This window comes from Symphalangus syndactylus, chromosome 6, assembly GCF_028878055.3.
Source record: "Symphalangus syndactylus isolate Jambi chromosome 6, NHGRI_mSymSyn1-v2.1_pri, whole genome shotgun sequence".
NCBI lineage: Eukaryota > Metazoa > Chordata > Mammalia > Primates > Hylobatidae > Symphalangus > Symphalangus syndactylus.
This window is the reverse complement of record NC_072428.2, coordinates 23405655-23424669: the sequence shown is the minus strand read 5'-3', so window position 1 is coordinate 23424669 and position 19015 is coordinate 23405655. Positions and strand designations below refer to the sequence as shown.

General features: G+C 42.8%; 1 protein-coding gene across 7 annotated transcripts in view; it reads left to right on the top strand.

Annotated features, from left to right (window-relative positions):
• The first annotated feature begins 2209 nt into the window (after positions 1-2209).
• QSER1 (glutamine and serine rich 1) overlaps positions 2210-19015 on the top strand; it is an 81226-nt gene continuing 64420 nt past the window's right edge. For 4 of the 7 annotated variants that reach the window (XM_055281994.2, XM_055281992.2, XM_055281993.2 and 1 more), the window contains exon 1: positions 2216-2736. In XM_055281994.2, coding sequence (XP_055137969.1) covers positions 2534-2736 — 203 coding nt within the window. In that variant the 5' untranslated portion in view covers positions 2216-2533. Of the gene's footprint in view, positions 2737-3509; positions 4562-19015 lie in introns of those variants that run through there. The other 3 variants (XM_055281990.2, XM_063641014.1, XM_055281996.2) reach the window with 3 other exon arrangements.

Below are 19015 nucleotides of genomic sequence, written 5' to 3'. Positions count from 1 at the left end.
ACATTACCTAGATCAGACTTGAAGCAGCTTGGTTACGAATCATTTGAGAGATCCCGAAATGTTCACACAGCTGGAAGTATATTTTCAGTAGGAAAGAAGACATTCTTCAGATAGTATCATCAAAGGTACAATATTTTTAAAAGATTTATTTACATATATCAAAGCATCACATTGTACCCCATAAATGTATGCAATTATGATTTGTCAATTAAAAATAGTATTAATAAAAAATGTAATGATGTTATTTGTAGACATGTAACATTTGAAAATAAATATAATTGTACTGATTTAGAGTGAACGAAGGAAATTTCATTTAAATGGCAAAGGAACATATGGTGACAGAGTAATATTACTAAAAATACTCACTAGAATTTTCCCTTAATATCTTTCCCTGATTTATGTGACATAAACACACTACATAATGGTGTGAGGGACTATAAAGGTTTTATTGCCACTTGTTTGGTATTGCCTGCGTAACTCACTCTGAGTGCCAGTTGTGGGTATCTCAAACTAAGTGCCATAAAACATTTATAGCATGCCACTCCATTTCCTATACTTTTCATAGAGACAAAACTTAAGCGCTCACAAAAGTACTTATAAATATAATAGCTAGTTGTGAAAACTTTTTAATTTAGATCCCACATTTCCAGTTTGCAGGAAGAAAAATGTAATGAAGATTTACGTTACTTCTCTGCAGGAACTCCGATTAGTTGGCAAATTCCTTTTCCAAGAAAAACCACTTTTCAAAGATATCCTCAGTAAATGCATTTTGTAATTAACATAAAATTGGCAAAGTCGCTGTGCCTACACGTTTGAATTCATTTGTAAATAACGACTACTCACTTCCTTGCTTCTCCACCCGGGGACCAGGCTCCAAGCATCACAGGTGCAGAAAGACTTGCAAAAAGGAATGAATAGGAACAAAAGGATGTAGGCGCCAGGAGGAAAACAGGATCTTCCAGAACAAAATCTCGCAAGGCATAGCAGATCCAACACCAGATATTACCAAAGTTTAAACTTTTTCAATGGTCATCAGAGATAGTGTATCAAGTTTATTAGGTCTTTCACTACGGCTGTCTGATTTGCTTAAACCTTTATGTTATGCTTATCTTGAGGGATAGATTTCTGTGCTAAGCACATAATAGGTGTTAAACCAATATTGATTTTTAAAAGGAGGTGGTCATTAAATAGAAACTTTACTGTTATTTTAACCTTTAGATTTATGGCTCAAGGGCCAAACGATGATTTGTACGATTCCCTAGTTTCACTACTCGTGAGTTATTACAAGAAATACAACTCTGCTATGCAACAGAAGAACCGCAAATAGTCATTAAATTACTGCACACCAAACAGCTTGGAGATCAGATAGGAAATGTTTGGGGAGAGAGTCCTGATGAAGTTCCAAGTCTCAAACAAAACCCCTCAACATCAGAGTGCATAGTGAGTTTAAATTTATTGTAATTAAAGTCATCCAGATGGTAGTTGGATTAATCAATGAAGAGGTGGTTATCTATCTTGGGATAGAAGATTCTGAAACCCAGAGTGAGAAAAATCCCCAAGGTGCGGATGGAGACAGTTAATAAGAGCTCTTGGGACAGGCCCTTTCAGCGAGGATTGGAAAATAATACGTTTGAATTTGAATCTCTTTGAATATAAATCTCCCCTAACAGCAGGAAAAGGGTCCTCTAGCCCAGCAAGCTTTGGGGAGGGAGTAAGCGGAACTGCAAAAGAGCTCGCTCAGCTGTTTCTGGATTGGGGCGCAGAGAAAGAAATCGCGATCAGGGAACTGAATACTGGAGTCCCTCAAAATAACCCGAAGTGTCAAATAGTGAGCTCCAAGCAAAGCGTTGACCCGGCTACCCTACGCAGCGCCCTACGCTGGGTTCCTTTCCACTTCCCCTCCCCCGCGCGGGGCGATAGCCAGGCGCGGTCCCTTCCCACGCGGGACGCGGCGAGTGCGGACAGCTCCCTTCGGGGCTGCGGAGGGCGGGAAGTCTGCGGTTCGCGGGCTCCGGCCGGCTGGCGGGCGCCCCTTGCAGTCCCTGAAGTCGGCCGGGCCCTGCAGGCCCCGCGCCTTCTCGGCCCCAGCTGTCCCTGGCGAAGCGTCCGGCGGTGGCGGAGGCCTCGCGGCCGCCCGCCCGCCCCGCGAGCGGCAAGCGCGGGGCTCAGCGGGGAGGCGGGGCGAGGCCGCGGGGCGGAGGGGGGCGGGAGGTGCATCCTGGGAAATCCACCAACATGGGGCGCAGCGGCGGCCGTCGCCGCCGCCGCCGTCGCCGCGAGTCCCGGCCGCGGGTGCCTCCACTTCCCTGACGCCCAGCTGGGGCCTCGCCGCCCGCCGCGGCCCGGGTCTTTGCGGGCCAGACTCGCCAGCGCGCCCTTCTCCCGCCTGCTCGCCGGGGCCATGTGAGGAGGCAGCTCCCTCCACCGCCGCCGCCTCCTCTTCCTCCCCCGCCCCCTCTCCCTGCCCGCCCCCCTCACACGGAGCCCTGGAGGATCCCCCGCTGCTGCCCGCCCTCCCTACGCCACCCCCACGATGGACAGGAACTACGCGACCTCGGGCTTCACCGAGCCGCCGCCGCCGCCGCCGCCCGCGCCCCCCGCCGCCCCCACCCCCGCCAGCGCCGCAGCGCAGCCCCCTGCCCCAGCCTGGGCCTACGAACCCCGAGCCGCCGCCGCCAGCAGCAGTTGCAGCAGCGGCAGCTGCAGCAGCGGCAGCAGCCCCAGCCTCAAGGCCAGGTAGGGAGGGTGGGCGGTGGGGTCGCGGTGGACCAGGAAAGGCCGGGGATGCGTTTGGGGCCTTCGCTCGGTTGCAGCGCCGCCCAGAGGTCTGGGCCGGGCGGGGAGCCCTCCGCTTCCCCTCGCCCAGCTCGGGGGAGGCGGCTGATGACTCCTACGGGGTGGTCGCGGGTAGGTGGGGGCGCCCGGTGCAGGATTCGCGCCTGGTGACGGCGGGTGAAGGGAGAGCTGGGCGGGAGTCGTGGGGCTCCGTCACCTCTCGGGTCCTGGGCTCTCACATGGTGAAGTTTGGGCTCGTGGCTGAACTCGGGATCTGTGAGACCCAGGATTGGCGCCGGGGGTCCGAAGGGGGCGCCGGAGAGTTTGGGGCAGTGGCGATCCATTGTATTGGAACCTGGATGGCCGACAATGCGGTCTTGGGGACCCCGGCGTGTGAGGGTTGCGGAGGTGGGAGAGGAAGAGTCGCGGAACCGCGTCCCGGAGACACTGGGGGACCCGGGAGGGCTGGGCTACGGGAGAATCCCCGGGGCGCAGGGCAGAAGACGGGGCCCAGCAGGGCGCGAACGCGGCTCCAGGGCCGGGTGACATATGTTTGCGCTGGTGGCTAAGATTTAGGCGATTTTTCTTCCACGCGTTCAAAGTTGCTCTTGGGTTTCCTCCCCTTTTAACAACAGCAGGAAGTAAGGAATCTTTGCCTTCTGTGCCTCGGGGTGACTGAGAGTTGGGAAGAAATGGGGCGGGGGTTGGGGTGGGGGTAGCGAAGGCCGTAAAGGTTGAAGAACCGAAGCATGCTTCTCCATCTCGGCCTGTAAGGTCCGGGTGCATTATGTAGCGTGGGGTTCATGAGTTCATCTTGCATGACCAAGGAAATCTAAAATGTTGACTCCTACTTGATATTTAAGCTCGCGGGAAATGTGTAGTAGTGCCACACTGTGAAACGGTCCCATTTGAATGATAACTGGAAGGCGTGGTCTGGTTTGGAGGATTGGTGAGCGGGGTGTTTTAAAGCCACCTCTCCCGAACAATACAGAATCTGGTAGGTGCAGCTTCTGATTACATGGACCAGGGAATCCTGGGTTGCTAGTGACTTCATCCTCAGCTACCACCAACAGGAAGCTTCGTGGCTTTATGATCTCATCAGATTTTTTCATTATTTTTCACGACTGAAGTGAACTTTTGTTTTAAGTTTATACATTACCGTGTTTCAGGTTATCTTCTTTGTTTTTATGAAAGTTCTACGTTCATGATTGAGCAAATAAGTGTGAAGAGTAGCTGGTCTTTGTCTTAGATTGTCCATTGGGACGATTGTGAAAGAATGAGAAAAATTTGCTTCAAGAATAGGGATATAAGCTTTCTCAGAAAATTTTAGGTCTTTTGTTTGAAAGACTTGGGAGTTAACAAAAATAATGTGATGTGCCAATTTGGAGCTAAGTAATTAAATGCTGAAACCTTTCAGAAATAGCCATAATTTTGCATTACATACAAGTAAGCCATTTTAAGGAGTTTTATGAAAGACATTTGGCATTTCACCCATGATTTCTTCTTGATGGTAATTTGACTATCCTTTTTCAAGTAGCTTTTTCCATTGACTAGGATAATTTACAAATGAAAATTACTTTCTCCTCATTGAACAGCATGATAGTTGTTTGTGCCGCATTTTTTATCTTTTAAATGAAAAATATTAGGTAAATGAAACTGAAATACACCTGGTTACTTCTTTTAGTAGAATACTTCTGAGGCAAGAAACTAAAATCTGCTTGTCATATTTTCCAAATGTTATTTATCAGAGTAACACGGAATGACTTCCCAAACACACTTGAAAACAGTAAGTAGATTCACTTGGCACACATAATCTAAAGGAGATTTATTTTCTGCTTACTGGAAGTTATTGAATCTTAAATGTTACCCCTCATGCCCTCTCCCCCTGCTTTTTTAAAAAATAAGGGGTGGGGGGAATCAGCTAAAATACAGCATAGAAAATGCAGGTTTACCCCCCTCCCCCGCCAACCTGCTTTGTTAACATCTTGTATTGGGATCAGACCATCTGTACAGAGTTACACACACTTCTGAATTATACCTCATTTTGTTCCTCAAACCGTGCAAATATTCCTCTTTGATTTCAGTTATATCAAAAATAGCAAATCTGAAATATGCCTTGTAAGTCTAAATATTCTACACTTCAGAAGCTTATTTATATTTTTATACCATTTTAAAAAGCTTTTTCATAATGCACGTATCAGTTGAATGTTTTTGTTCCCCTTTGTGGCAGTTTCTTCTGAAGGTGCAAATGAGTACTAGTTGTGATGATGTAATATGGATACTTATCCATAAAGAATTAGCCTGTCTGTCACCTTGTTTCCTGTAACCTATTCAAAAGCTGACAGATGGTAATGACATTCAGTTGTTGCCGACAGGGATCTAACATCCTACTTTATGCCTTCTTGGTCTTGAAATACATCATTTTCATCAGTTGATGGGAAAGTACATGATAAACAGCTTTTCATAAGTTTGAAACTACTTTTTTTAATACAACAGCTCTGTTAGTTATTAGGTAGCTTTATTGTACTAACAGTGGAAAAATAGAGTGGGAAACTCCAGCATTTTACCTTAAATAGGGCTTATAGAGAGATTTTTGAATGTTTCTCAGAGAGTACTTGCTAGGTACTTGGAAAGTGCAGGGATAAGGACTGGCCATATAAATCTTCATTTATTTGTGCTAATTTCAGTTCGTTTTAGGAACTAAATGAACAAACATGTCCTTTGCTGAACACCACGCAGTTGGAAATACCTTTTGGGGTGCAGTTTTGAATGTTGTAAATACCTTTGCATGGCTTGGGAAATAAGAAGGTCATCAGGAGTCTGCAGATCCACTGCCGCATTCTGTACTTGATACTTATATCTTGGTCACAACAGGAAGAGGCAGGCTGTTTTATGGTGATAATCGATGTATTTGTATTTGAATATGCACCAGAAAGTAAGGGAATGGAAATATTTTGTATTTAAATAGGTTTACTTTTTTTTTTTTTTTTTTTTTTTTTTTTTGCAATGGAATTTCGCTCTTGTTGCCCAGGCTGGAGTGCAATGGCGTGATCTCAGCTCACTGCAACCTCTGCCTCATGGGTTCAAGCAACTCTCCTGCCTCAGCCTCCTGAGTAGCTAGGATTATAGGCTCCTGCCACCACGCCTGGCTAATTTTTGTATTTTTAGTAGACATGAGGTTTCACCACATTGGCCAGGCTGGTAATTTTTGTATTTTTCGTAGAGATAGGGTTTCACTGCATTGGCCAGGCTGGTCTTGAACTCCTGACCTCAGGTGATCCGCCCATTTTGGCCTCCCAAAGTGCTGGGATTACAGGTGTGAGCCACCGTGCCCAGCCTGTTTTTTGCCTTGGGATTCTAACTTGAAATAACTTTTGGCACCAGTTTTTAGAATTCCTAATGCATACTTTTTTTTTAGTATGATGTATAATGAGTATGATAAATACTCCTTTGAAAAACCAAAGTAATGATTAGCTCTTCTAAAACCTGTCAATTTCTATATGATGGACATTTGTTTGATACATTTCAAATCTAGAGTTTTCCTCAAGGTTTTTGGAAAAAGGCCTTATAGATCATAATTTGTAAGGAGTAAGAACAATCTCAAGTTAATGAAAGGTTATTTCAAACAAACTTCCACTGTTAGAGTTCAGAAAGTTTTTTCCCATGGAAACCACGTCATAAGTAATAATAGCTGTCATTTACATCACGAGCAACTAATTTGTGCTAGCTGTTTTAAGTCACATATACATACATACATTCATTTATCAAAATTCATTATAAAAATCCTTTGAGGTAGGCGTTCTTTTTACCATCCTTTTATGGATGAGGAAACTGAGGGATAGAGACATGAAGTAATTTATACCTACAGCTACATAGCTAGTAAATAGTGGTGCTGGGATTGAAACCTGGGCATTGTAGATCTGGAGCCTATGTGATAACCAGTGTACTACACTGCTTTATTGTAAGATAGTGGAATGCTGTAATCCACCTATATGTGAAATGAGCTTCTGTGAACTGGCCTGGAAACCTGAGTATCATTAATATCCTTATTTCAGTGTTCTTTGTCACCGTTGACCATTTCCTAGTTGAAATATATTCCTTTTCACTTCCATAGCACTGCACTTGCCTGGTTTTCCTCCTACTTTTCTGGCCTACCGCTTTTTCCTGTTCTTCACTGGTGTTTACTCCTCTTCTGTCTAATCTCTGAATGTTACTGTTTCCTCAGGGCTTGGGATTGATAAATTTCTTGTTCATTCCTTGCTTTCTCCTGAGGACTCACATCCACGTCCATGCTTTTAAATACTATCTCAGTGGAGATGCCCATATTTGAGCAGACTCTTCTCAGGACCTCAGACTCTTCCGAGAACCTGATCACATAACCAACTACCTTTTGACCTTTTACTTGAGCTTAATGATACGCTTTCCCCACCCATCACACCTCTGCTTCTCTAGTGAGGCCCATCTCAGTAATTCATACCTCTGTCCGCCTAGTTGCCCAGGCCAGACAGTGGGAGTGTGTATGCTCAGTCACTAAGACCTACTGCTTTTGAATCTAATGTCTTGAAACTGTCTGCTTCTTTTGTATCCACTGCTCCAGCTGATCCAAGCCACCATTATTTTTCACTTGGACAACTGTGGTAGCTTCTAACTTAGTCATCTTGGACCTTTTCTTTCCTCCTTTCAATTCATTCTTCTTATACCATCCAGAGTGATTTTTAAAAACACAGATCTACAAGTTTGCTCTTGGTCCTTTGCTTAAAGCCTTTCCATGGCTACTCCTACGTATTAGGGTCACCTTTTTAAACATCTGTAATATGGTCAGGCGTGGTGTCTCACGCCTGTAATCCCAGCACTTTGGGAGGCTGAGGTGGGAGTATTGCTTGAGCCCAGGAGTTTGAGACCAGCCTACTCAACGTGGTGAAACCCTATCTCTACAAAAAATAAATAGAAAAAATTAGCCGTGCATGGTGGCGTGCGCCTGTGGTCCCAGCTACTCTGGAGGCTGGGGTGGGAGGATGGCTTGAGCCTGGGAGGTAGAGGTTGGCGTGAGCTGTGATGGTGCCACTGCACTTCAGCATAGCGACAGAGTGAGAACCTGTCACACACACACGCACACACACACACACACACACACACAAATTGTAATGTGCTCTCTATGGCTCTGCATTTACTGACCAATTTTTTTAAAATTTATTTTCTTTTTTATTTTTCTTGAGACAGGGTCTAACTCTGCTGCCTAGGGTGGAGTACAGTGGTATGAACACAGCTTGCTGCAGCCTCGACCTCCTGGGCTCAGGTGATCCTCCCAAGTAGCTGAGACTACAGGCATGTGCCACCACACCTGGCTAATTTTTAAATTTTTTGTAGAGATGAGGTCTTGCTATGTTGACCAGGCTGGTCTGGAACTCCTGGCCTCAAGCAATCTTCCTGCCTTGGCCTCCCAGGTGTGAGCCACCATGCCTCGCACTGGCCCATATTAAATTCTTTGAATCATCCTAAATTCCTTCTTACCTTAAGGTTTTCATACATCGTCTTACCTTCACTTAGATAACTGTCACCCTATCCCCACCTCCCAGCCTGACTTGTTAAGGTATCTCATGTGAGAAACCTGCACTATTTTCAGCCTTCACTCCTTGTTGCTTTGTGCAATGGTATATGTTTTCACAGAATATTTTATTTTATTTTCATATTCTTAAAAATATATTCCTATGTATTGTTTATGTAATACGTATCTTCTTCAGAATGGAGGTTATTTGAAGAACCCCTATCTGTTTTGCTAACTGTTATATTTGTAGTACTAGTATTTACTTTAATCCATGGCCTATAGTTGGTGCTTAATACATACTTATATCATGAAAGCCAGAACTCTGCTTCAGTGTGGGAATTGGAAGCCCCTTTCTTCCTGTTGCAGCCTCTGATGCCATTCTCCCTCTACCCTGTAGTTGGGACCAAGATGAAGGGTAAGTTTGTGATTATCTTTGGTTACCAGGGTGGGGATATGGACTACTACTTGTTTCTTCCTTTCCTTGGTATGTTCTCTGGAACAATGAGTACTAAAATATGTCTACCAAAACACAGTTTTCTTTCATTCATTAAACAAATATTTGAGTACCTACAATTGTTAAGCCAGTGTTGCCTGTATCTCCTTGAGTTATTTTATTTCTGCAGTGAAAGCTTGAGAAATCAAGTGACAAGCATGCAGTCACTCATTAAAATGTAGTGGCCATCTCTGAGTTTCTGTTTCTCGGCTGAATTCTGCAGGGTGCCACAAATATGAAAAAAAAACACTGTCTTGCCTCTGAAAGAACTTGTGATCTGGAGGGTGAGAGGGTAATGCACTTGCTTCCTCTCTGCTTGGCTTCTAAATGTTGAAGTGCCCAGAAACTTGGAGTTCTGTCCTTTTTTCTTCTCTCTCCACTGACCCTAGGTGTAGTTGCCATATATATGAGATGACTTTCAAATTTATATCTCTGGATTCATATCTAGCATCTGACATCTTCATTTGAATATTGAATAGGTATTTCCAAAATGACATATCCAAAACATGATTGTCACCCTCTCAACCTGGGCCTCCTCTAGCCCTCCCCACCTCAGTAATTATTATCACCATTCACTCCATTACTTATGTCCAGAAGGTTAGAGCCATCCATGATTCATTTCATTCCTTCCCATATTGAGTCCCTCAGCAAATCCTGTTGGTTCAATCTCCATATCCATAATTTCCTGCATGGATTATTGCAGTTGCCTCCTGTTGCTTTTCTTGCTTCCTTTTAGGCCTTCTATTTATTAAGTATGCAACAGCCAGAATTAACTTTTCAAAAGTATAAGTCAGGTAATGTCATTACCCTGCTTAGAACCTTCCAGTGTTAATCAGTAAAATCCAAGGACTTGGTCGGGTGTGGTGACTCATACCTGTAATCCCAGCACTTGGGAGACCAAGGCAGGCAGATCACTTGAAGCCAGGAGTTCGAAACCAGCCTGGCCAACATGGCAAAACCCTGTCTCTACTAAAAATACAAAAATCAGCTGGGCATGATGGCAGGCGCCTGTAGTCCCAGCTACTCGAGAGGCTGAGGCAGGAGAGTAGCTTGAACCCAGGAGGCAAAGATTGCGGTGAGCCGAGATCGCGCCACTGCACTCCAGCCTAGGTGACAGAGCAAGACTCTGTCTTAAAAAAAAAAAATCCAATGACTTGTCATGGCCTACAAAGCCCTGCATGATCTAAGCCTCAGCTAATTTCTCCAACCTCATGTCATTCCCCTCCCACCACCATCTTTCAGCCATACTGGCTTTACTTCTGTTCCTGAAACATGCTAAGATTATTTGTGTCTTAGGACTTTTGCACCGGCTGTTCTCTTTAACTGAAGTTTTCTTTCCAGGTCTTTGCTTTGCTGCTTCTGCTTTTGCTGATAGATCTTTTCCCACATGTTACCTTCTCAGAAAGGCCTTCTCTGACTGCCCTGTCTAAAGTAACTGCACATCACTAACACATGACAGTTTTACTTCTTCAGAGCATTCTCACTCTCTGGAGTAATTTTGTTGATTTATATGTATCATTTATTACCACTCTTTCCCGATACCACTAACCATCACTGATAGAATGCATGTTCCATGAGAACAGGGCTCTTTGTCTTGTTCACATCTGTACAAGGCAGGTTAGTATAGTAGTTGATAGCATAAGCTCTGGAGTTAGAATGTTTGAGTTTGTATTTTGACTCCACCACTTGCAGTATGATCTTAGACAAGTTTCTTAACCTCTCTGTGCCTCAGTTTCCTTATGTAAAATGAGGACACTTTTAGAATTCTTGAAGATTAAATGGAAAAACTTAGAAAAGTATTTAGAGTGATGTCTAGCATATAGAATAGCATATGGATTATTAACTTTATTGTCAGCACTTAGAACAATGTTTGATGCATTGTGCCATTAAACGTTCAGTGAATGAATGAAATAACTATGCTATTAATACTTGTCAGACTATTCCAGAGGTACAAAAATACTTCAGGGACTTAGTGGGAAAAATTATATTGAGTTCAAGGGGATCATGGTAGCATTTGTCAGGTAGATTGCACACAAACTGATCTGAATTATTGCTAATGTTGCGTAGTGGAATAAGGGATTAGTACAAAGAAGGAGCTTCCAAGAACAAGTGTTCTAAGAGGGAGGAAATGGAATCTGCTAGGCCAGTTAAGGGCTGGGCCTTGAACTGGCACAGTATCACTTCTGCCAGTCTGTTGGTCAAAGCAGTCCTTGGTCCATTGCAGAATTATCATGGGAGGGAAACTACATAAAGGTGTGGTTCATTGGGGAGCTCACCGGAGTAACACTACCATAGAGCATTGGTACTAGATTTTAGAGGGCTTCTGATGACAGATCATGGAGTTTAGTCGCTCCACTCTAAAGGATAGGGAGTGGCCAGGTGTGGTGGCTTGTGCCCATAATCCCAGCACTTTAGGATGCCGAGATGGGCTGATGGCTTGAGCTCAGGAGTTTGAGACCAGCCTGGGCAACATGGTGAAACCCCATCTCCACAAAAATAACAAAAATTAGCCTGGCGTGGTGGTGTGCGCCTGTGGTCCCAGCTACTCAGGAGGCTGAGGTGGGAGGATTGTTTGAGCCTGGGAGGTGGAGGCTGCAGTCAGCCATGACTACGCCACTGCACTCCAGCGTGGGCATAGGGAGTGAGACCTGTCTCAGAAAAACAACAAAAAAACCCACATAAAATCTCTGTTCTTGTGGAGTTTACACTCTTGGGTAAAGGAGTCAGGCAAGCAAATTATTAAGAAAATTTTCTCCTAGAGGAAGTGCACTTCCCTGAGATCTGAGGAAGCAGCAAGTGCAAATGTCTCAAGGCAAGAACGAGCCTGGCAGTTCCCTTCCCTGGCAGGATCTTACTGTAGCTCAGTGGTACTTCAGAACCACCCAGAGGGCTTGTTGAAACACAAGTTGCTGGGCCCAACTCCGGAGTTTCTGAATCCACAGGTCTTGGGTGGAGCTCAAGAATTTGCATTTCTAACAAGTTCGTAGGTGATTCTTGCGCTGCTTGTCGGGTGAGGGGATTTTGAGAATCACTGACCTGGATCTTGTCACTGTTGGCTTCTTGACATTCTTATCTCTCCTTAAATATCATCTCTTCACAAAGACCTTCCTTGACCACCAGATCTAAAGTCCCACCAGGTTTCCTTTGTTCCAACACTTCTGTTTTCCCCAAAGTATTTGTCCTTAGCTGACAAGACCAGAAAGGCGAGTTTAGGAGTCTGACTGGACATGTGTATAGGGACAATTGTGGAATCTCAGAGATTAAGGTCTCTGAGGGTGAAGAATGACGGGCTGAGAACTGAGCCTTTGCCGTTGTAGGTGATAGTGTCTATTACATGCCTACTATGTGCTGAGCACTGGCCTAATAATTTTACAGTGTTATCTCATTTAACTTCTCACAATAATTCTAGAATATAGGTACTATTGTTAGCCCGTTTTATAGACAAGGAAACTCAAGCAAAGAGAGATTTATTAATTTGTCCAACATGACTGCTAGTAAATGGCAGAGGCAGGATTTGAACCCAGGAGGTGTAACTTCAGAGACCGTACTATTAATCATAAGCTTTCAGGGAAAAATCGTTTTGGGAAGTTGAGGGTATAGGACTAAATAGAATTGGCAAATGAAGTCAGAAAGAGGTTTAATGATAAAATACTTTGAAGAAGGATGTTGGGTCTTTGGGATTTAACATTTATGCTGGGAGGTTATATTTTCCATTATTTAAAAAATTAGAATCATTTTCCCAGAGCATACTTTTGCTAAAAGTTTTTGCAGAAAACCTGGGGACATGGGCTTATACCAGACTGAATGGTTGCCATAGGGTATGGGTAGTTCAGAGATTTTAACTGAAGCACGTCTCATATTCTAGACACTGTTCTGGGGGCTTGGGATACATGAGAGAACAAAACCAAGATCCTGAGGTGAATGGGGTGAGACAGCTGATTAAAAAATGAACATAACTGTACATTATCTAGTATGTTGGGAGGTGATACCAGAAAAAGAAAAAGCAGAATTAGGCAGAATGGGATGTGGATGGGGGAGGTGTTGCAGATTTACAAACCAAGTGGACTGGGCAGGCTCATTGAAATGACTGAACAATGACTTGGAAGTGCTAACTTTTGAAATGAGAAGAAAAAATGTTACCTTGGGAAACAGGGTGCTTCAGTAAGTTTTTTATTTGTTTGTTTGTTGTTTGTGAGACAGTCTTGCTCTGTCGCCCAGGCTGGAGTGCAGTGGTGCGATCTCAGCTCGCTGCAACTGCAGCCTCCACCCCTGGGATCAAGCAATTCTCCTGGCTCAGCCTCCCGAGTAGCCGAGATTACAGACGCCCACCACCACGCCCAGCTAATTTTTGTATTTTTAGTAGAGATGGTGTTTCACTGTGTTGGGCAGGCTGGTCTGGAACTCCTGACCTCAAGTGATCCATCCGCCTCGGCCTCCCATAGTGCTGTGATTACAGGCATGAGCCACCACGCGCAGCCCCAGTAAGTTTGTTTTACCCCTACTTCAAATGAGACTACAAGTTTTGTAAAAAAAACTTACCTGTTCCTTGGGTTAACTTGCTTACAGGAAATCTTATTTCTTTGTTTAATGTTTATCCCTGTTGCTGCTTCTGGTGTTTTAATTTCAGCCACATGCTGGGTGACTTTGTTACTAGGCTGCTACTAACACAGTTTCCTTACGTTGACTCAGGCCAATCTAGCCGGGGCTTTCCAGTCTAGGCCTTTCTGCAGTCAAGGCAATAGTAAGCATTTCTTTTTCTTTTTCTTTTTTTTTTTGGGGGGGACAGAGTCTTGCTATGTCACCCAGGCTGGAGTGCAGTGGTGCGATCTCAACTCACTGCAACCTCCAACTCCCAGGTTCAAGCGACTCTCCTGCCTTGGCCACCTGAGTAGCTGGGATTACAGGCACGCGCCACCATGCTCAGCTAATTTTTGTATTTTTAGTAGAGATGAGGTTTCACCATGCTGGCCAGGCTGGTCTCTAACTCCTGACCTTGTGATCCACCCACCTCGGCCTCTCACAGTGCTGGGATTACAGGTGTGAGCCACTGCGCCCAGCCAGTAGTAAGCATTTCTTAATGTGCTAGCAGTGAATATGAATATGTGTATGGATGCTGTATAATATGAAGAGGTAAATGAGAGGATGTGGGCCTGGTTTCAGCATATCCACTCATTTTGCTTTTTTTTTTTTTTTTTTTTTTTTGCAGAACCATCTTCTCTTTTATCTTTGAGTGAAACACAGTTTTTTCACGTTCCTTGAATGGTGTTAGGAATGCTCTTATCTAGGGTCTCTGTGCTTTTTCCTGTGCCAGGACCACTTTTCCCTGAGATAATCTGCATGACTTCCTCATGTTGATGAGTGGCCTCTGCTTAGCACCCTCAAAAGAATGGTACGCACTCCCATCACCGTCGACCCTGCTTAAGGTTTCTTCATAAAATTTATCAATCCTTGATATAAATACTTCTCTGTTCTTGTTTATTGTAGTCTCTGTCCTTTAGTTGGGGTGTTTTTTGACAGTAGAACTTCAGTTGTGTTTTCCCCCACTTGCGTGGCATATAATAAGTGTTCAATGAATATTGATTTAATAAAGAATATGTTTAATGGGGGATATTCTGCTTTTACTTGTCTAATATTTCAGAGTTTAAATTTGGCCTCTGTAAGTTAAAAACTCCTTAGGGATCCTGACTGTGTAGCTTGTCCTATGTTGCTAGGCATGTAGGCATTTGTGGGGTGTAACTAAACATAAAATAATGAAATTTTCATATGGCCTAATGCCGTCATGCTCATTACTGTGTGATCACTGATCCTGTTTAAGTAACTTGAGACCAGATTTGTCTGACCCAGTGAAGCAAACACAAATATGTGGATAAGCTAAAATGCTTTTGCTTGGATCTGCTTAAATTAGATGGCTTGACATTTTAAAACATTTCTCATGTTGAGCAAAACTGCAAGATGAAGATTACTGTGGTAAAGCAGCTGGTACTATTCTCACATAAACTTTAGACATCAAACTACTTCAAGTCAGAGTTTGATTTGGCCAGAGCCACAAGGGACTGGTGGAATGATGTCAGAGTAAAAGTGTGAACCCTTCGGAAGGATGGGAATTAAGTGGAACTGTGCCTAAGCCAGAAACCCCAACTCCTCAAGAAACCCAAAACTTAGAGATGGCCTTTTACTATTTGTTAATACCTTTATATTACTTTTTTTTAAACAGCAAGTTTTTGACTCAAATCTGATCCTCTAACATGGTAATGATTAGAATTGTTTCTAAGACTTGTAAGTTGTGTTTTAATAAGGCATAGGAGTTGAAAGTTCCAAACTTGCTTTTAAAAGCTAATTTAGTATACCAGCTAATTAACCTTGATCTACTGGGCTGCCTCTTAAGAAGGTCATGTTAGCACCATCCTCATAGATATCAAGCATATTTCACAGTATGTCTACTATTTGCTCTTAACAGATATGCTTATTAGGGAAAATTTAAAAGATAGTAAACTTGTGTGTTACGACGTTTGATTAATATGTTATAATTTTTTTTAGTGTGTAACGTTTCAAAATATATACTCCTCTAAAATTCATTATAATTTCTTCCTTTACATTAGCCTTTGTTGTGAATTAATAATGCAGAACAAGAATTAGCCACCTTAAAGTTGATTTTCTCTACTATAAAAAAGTATTTTTTAGTTTTAGTTTTTTTTTTTTTTTTTTTTTTTAAGTTAAAAAAAATTGGGCTGGGCATGGTGGCTCACACCTGTAATCCCAGCACTTTGGGAGGCTGAGCCGGGTGGATCACTTGAGGTCAGGAGTTCAAGACCAGCCTGATTAATATGGTGAAACCCTGTCTTTACTGAAAATACAAAATTAGCCAGGTGTGGTGGCGCATGCCTGTAATCCCAGCTACTTGGGAGGCTGAGGCAGGAGAATCGCTTGAACCTGGGAGGCAGAGGTTGCAGTGAGCCGAGATCGGCACCACTGCACTCCAGCCAGGGCAACAAGAGCAAAACTCCGTTTTTTAAGAGACAGGGTCTTATTCTGTCATCCAGGCTAGAGTGCAGTGGCTCACTGTAACCTGAAGCTTCAGCATTCCAGCGATCCTCCCACCTCAGCCTCCCAGGTAGCTAGGACTACAGGCATGTGCCACCATGCCTGGCTAAATTCGGGTTTATTTTTGTTTTTGTTCATTGTAGAGATGGGGTCTTGCTATTTTCTCAGGGTGGTCTCAAACTTCTGGGCTCAAGTGACCCTCCTGCCTGACCCTCCCAAAGTGCTGGGATTATCAACATGAGCTACTGCACCTGGCCAACAACAACACTTTTACATAAAATTTCAAACCAAACAAATATAGAGAGAAAAGTATAATGAACCCCTGAGTATCCATTACCCACCTTCAACAATTTTAGCACATGGTCAGTCTTCTTTCATGCATATCCCTACATTCTCTCCCTACTGCCATGTATCATTTCAAAGCATATTTCAGGCTATGTATCTCTTTCAACCATAGTATGAAACAGAACTCTGAAAGATAAAGACTTAAATTTTTTTTGACATAACTACAATAGGTAGGATATTTTAAGGCAACCTATACATATTTTATTGGTTTTAGTACTTGAAGACAATCTTCTAATAGTATAGTACACTTAAAATAGTATTAAGTAGTATAGTACACTTACAACAGGATAAAATACTACTGGTTTTATTATAAGTCTTTGGCTTACAAATTTGTGGACATTTCCTTAGGAAAACAGAAGCATCAAACTTTTTAAGCTTCTAGATGATTTCAGATTACTTTTCTAAAAGTTTGTAAGGAAAGAACAGCACACTGAGTGTAAAATGAATAATACAATTTTGGATTTTGATCCACCTGAAAATATTCTTTTCTACCCTAAAATGTTATTAAATTATTGTATTAAACCAAAGATATGAAAACGTTTGTCTGTAATTCTAGTTGATATCCAGATGTGAATTGTGATAAATGTATTTTTAGACAGATTTCCTTTATCTAATGCCAGAAATAATAGACTATGTTAATAATAATACATAAAATTGTGATGTAGTGAAAAATTGGCTCTACAGTTTTCTGAAACAAGGGAGAAAATTTAATTTGGTAAATGAAAGACTAAGCCACGAACAAAAAGATACATTGAAAAAGCTGAAAAAAACATTTCATAGCACCCATACATTTGAATCATGGAAATATGAACTGTGTTATATGTTGAGAAGTAACCAGCTATATGTTAGTTCATTTTTATTCATTCCTTTGTAGCCAAAATAAGAGATAACCATCCAGGGCCCATATAACCACTTTTGTCTGTCTCTTAAATAAACATGCCTGGTATTTACGGGTAGTTAGTACATGCAAACACAAAATAATGGATGTATTTCTTTTAAAAGAAAAACATAGGCTGGGCACGGTGGCTCACACCTGTAGTCCCAGCACTTTGGGAGGCCAAGGCAGGCACGGATCTCTTGAGCCCAGGAGTTTGAGACCAGGTTGGGCAACATAGGGAGACCCTCATCTCTACAAAAAATACATAATTAGCTGAGCATGGTGGCATGCACCTGGAGTCCCAGCTACTCAGGTGGCTGAGGCAGGAGAATCACTTGAGCCCAGGAAGTCAAGGCTGCAATGAGCCATGATCACCACTCTACTCCATCCTGGGCAACAGAATGAGACACTTTCTCAAAAGGAAAGCATTACAAAAAAAATACTGAAATATTGGAAATAAGGGGAAAACTTGGGACCTAAAAATCTTGTCTTTGTTCAGAAGAAAGAGTGATAATGCAAATGACGACACAAATAGAAAAGGAAGATGATGAAATGCAATTTTGGAGTTGTCCAATCCAGGCCTTGGTGGCTCTTGTTATCATGGATGTAGCCAAGCATATGCCATATCACCATCACATTTCATTATTTCCCTGTGAAACAGCAGACAGAAACTCTTAGCTGCCTTGACTTTGGCAGTATTTTTCTTGGGCATCTGTTACAAATGCCAACATCTGTCTCTTTTTGTTGTGAATACTGTTTGGAACTGATATATTGGTTTTTTAATACACTCTGCCACCCCACTCGATAGGAAATTCCATACTACTAATTTGACCTTGCTTAGTGAAAACAAACATCTTCTGTTTAACCAACTTGACTGTATCATTTATACAAAATAAAATAGGATTTTTGGTAAAGATCATTAATGATGTATATGACCGAATAATACTTCATTGCATAGACACAGCACATTTTGTTTATCTGAACTCTTTTGATGGACATTTGGGTTGTTTCCACTTTTTGGTTATTGCAAATAATGCTGCTATGGACATCTGCATGTAACACTTTGTATGAACATGTTTCCTTGGTAGGTATCTGGGAGTGGAACTCTTGCAAATTTATGTTTAACATTTTGAGGAATTGCCAGCTTTCTGTCTCCTAAAGTGGCTGTACCATTTTATATTCCCATCAGAAATATATGGGCCAGGCGCAGTGACTCACGCCTGTAATCCCAGCAATTTGGGAGTCTGAGACGGGCAGCTCATGTGAGCTCAGAAGTTCAAGACCAACCTGGCCAACAGAGCGAAACCTCATCTCTACTAAAAATATAAAAATTAGCTGGGCATGGTGGTACATGCCTATGGTCCCAGCTACTTGGGAGGCTGAGGCAGGGGAATCGCTTGAACCCAGGAGGCAGAGGTTGAAGTGAGCTGAGATCGCACCACTGCACTCCAGCCTGGGCAACAGAGCAAGACTCCATCTCAAAAAATGAAAAGAAATATGTGGATGTTCCAATTTCCCCATGTCTGTGCCACACTTGTGATTGTCTTTTTTATTATTGCTCATTCATTTCTTGAAAAGTTTAGCGTGTTTGACTCATCTGTCTCTTCTGCCTCTATTTTCTCTAAAATTGGGTTCAAGGAAGGGAAGTATCTTTTATCATCAACAGCTTTATCGATTTGATATTTTCACTGATTTTTTTTTGAAACTAAAAGATGACGTGAGATTATTCAGCAGTTGGTAGCCAAGTTCATTAAACTCTAGATCATTTTTTTTTGAGTCAGAGTTTCGTTCTTGTGGCCCAAGCTGGAGTGCAGTAGCACGATCTTGGCTCACTGCAACCTCCGCCTTCTGGGTTAAAGCAATTCTCCTGCCTCAGCCTCCCAAGTAGCTGGGACTACAGACGCACACCACCATGCCTGGCCAGTTTTTTTGTATTTTT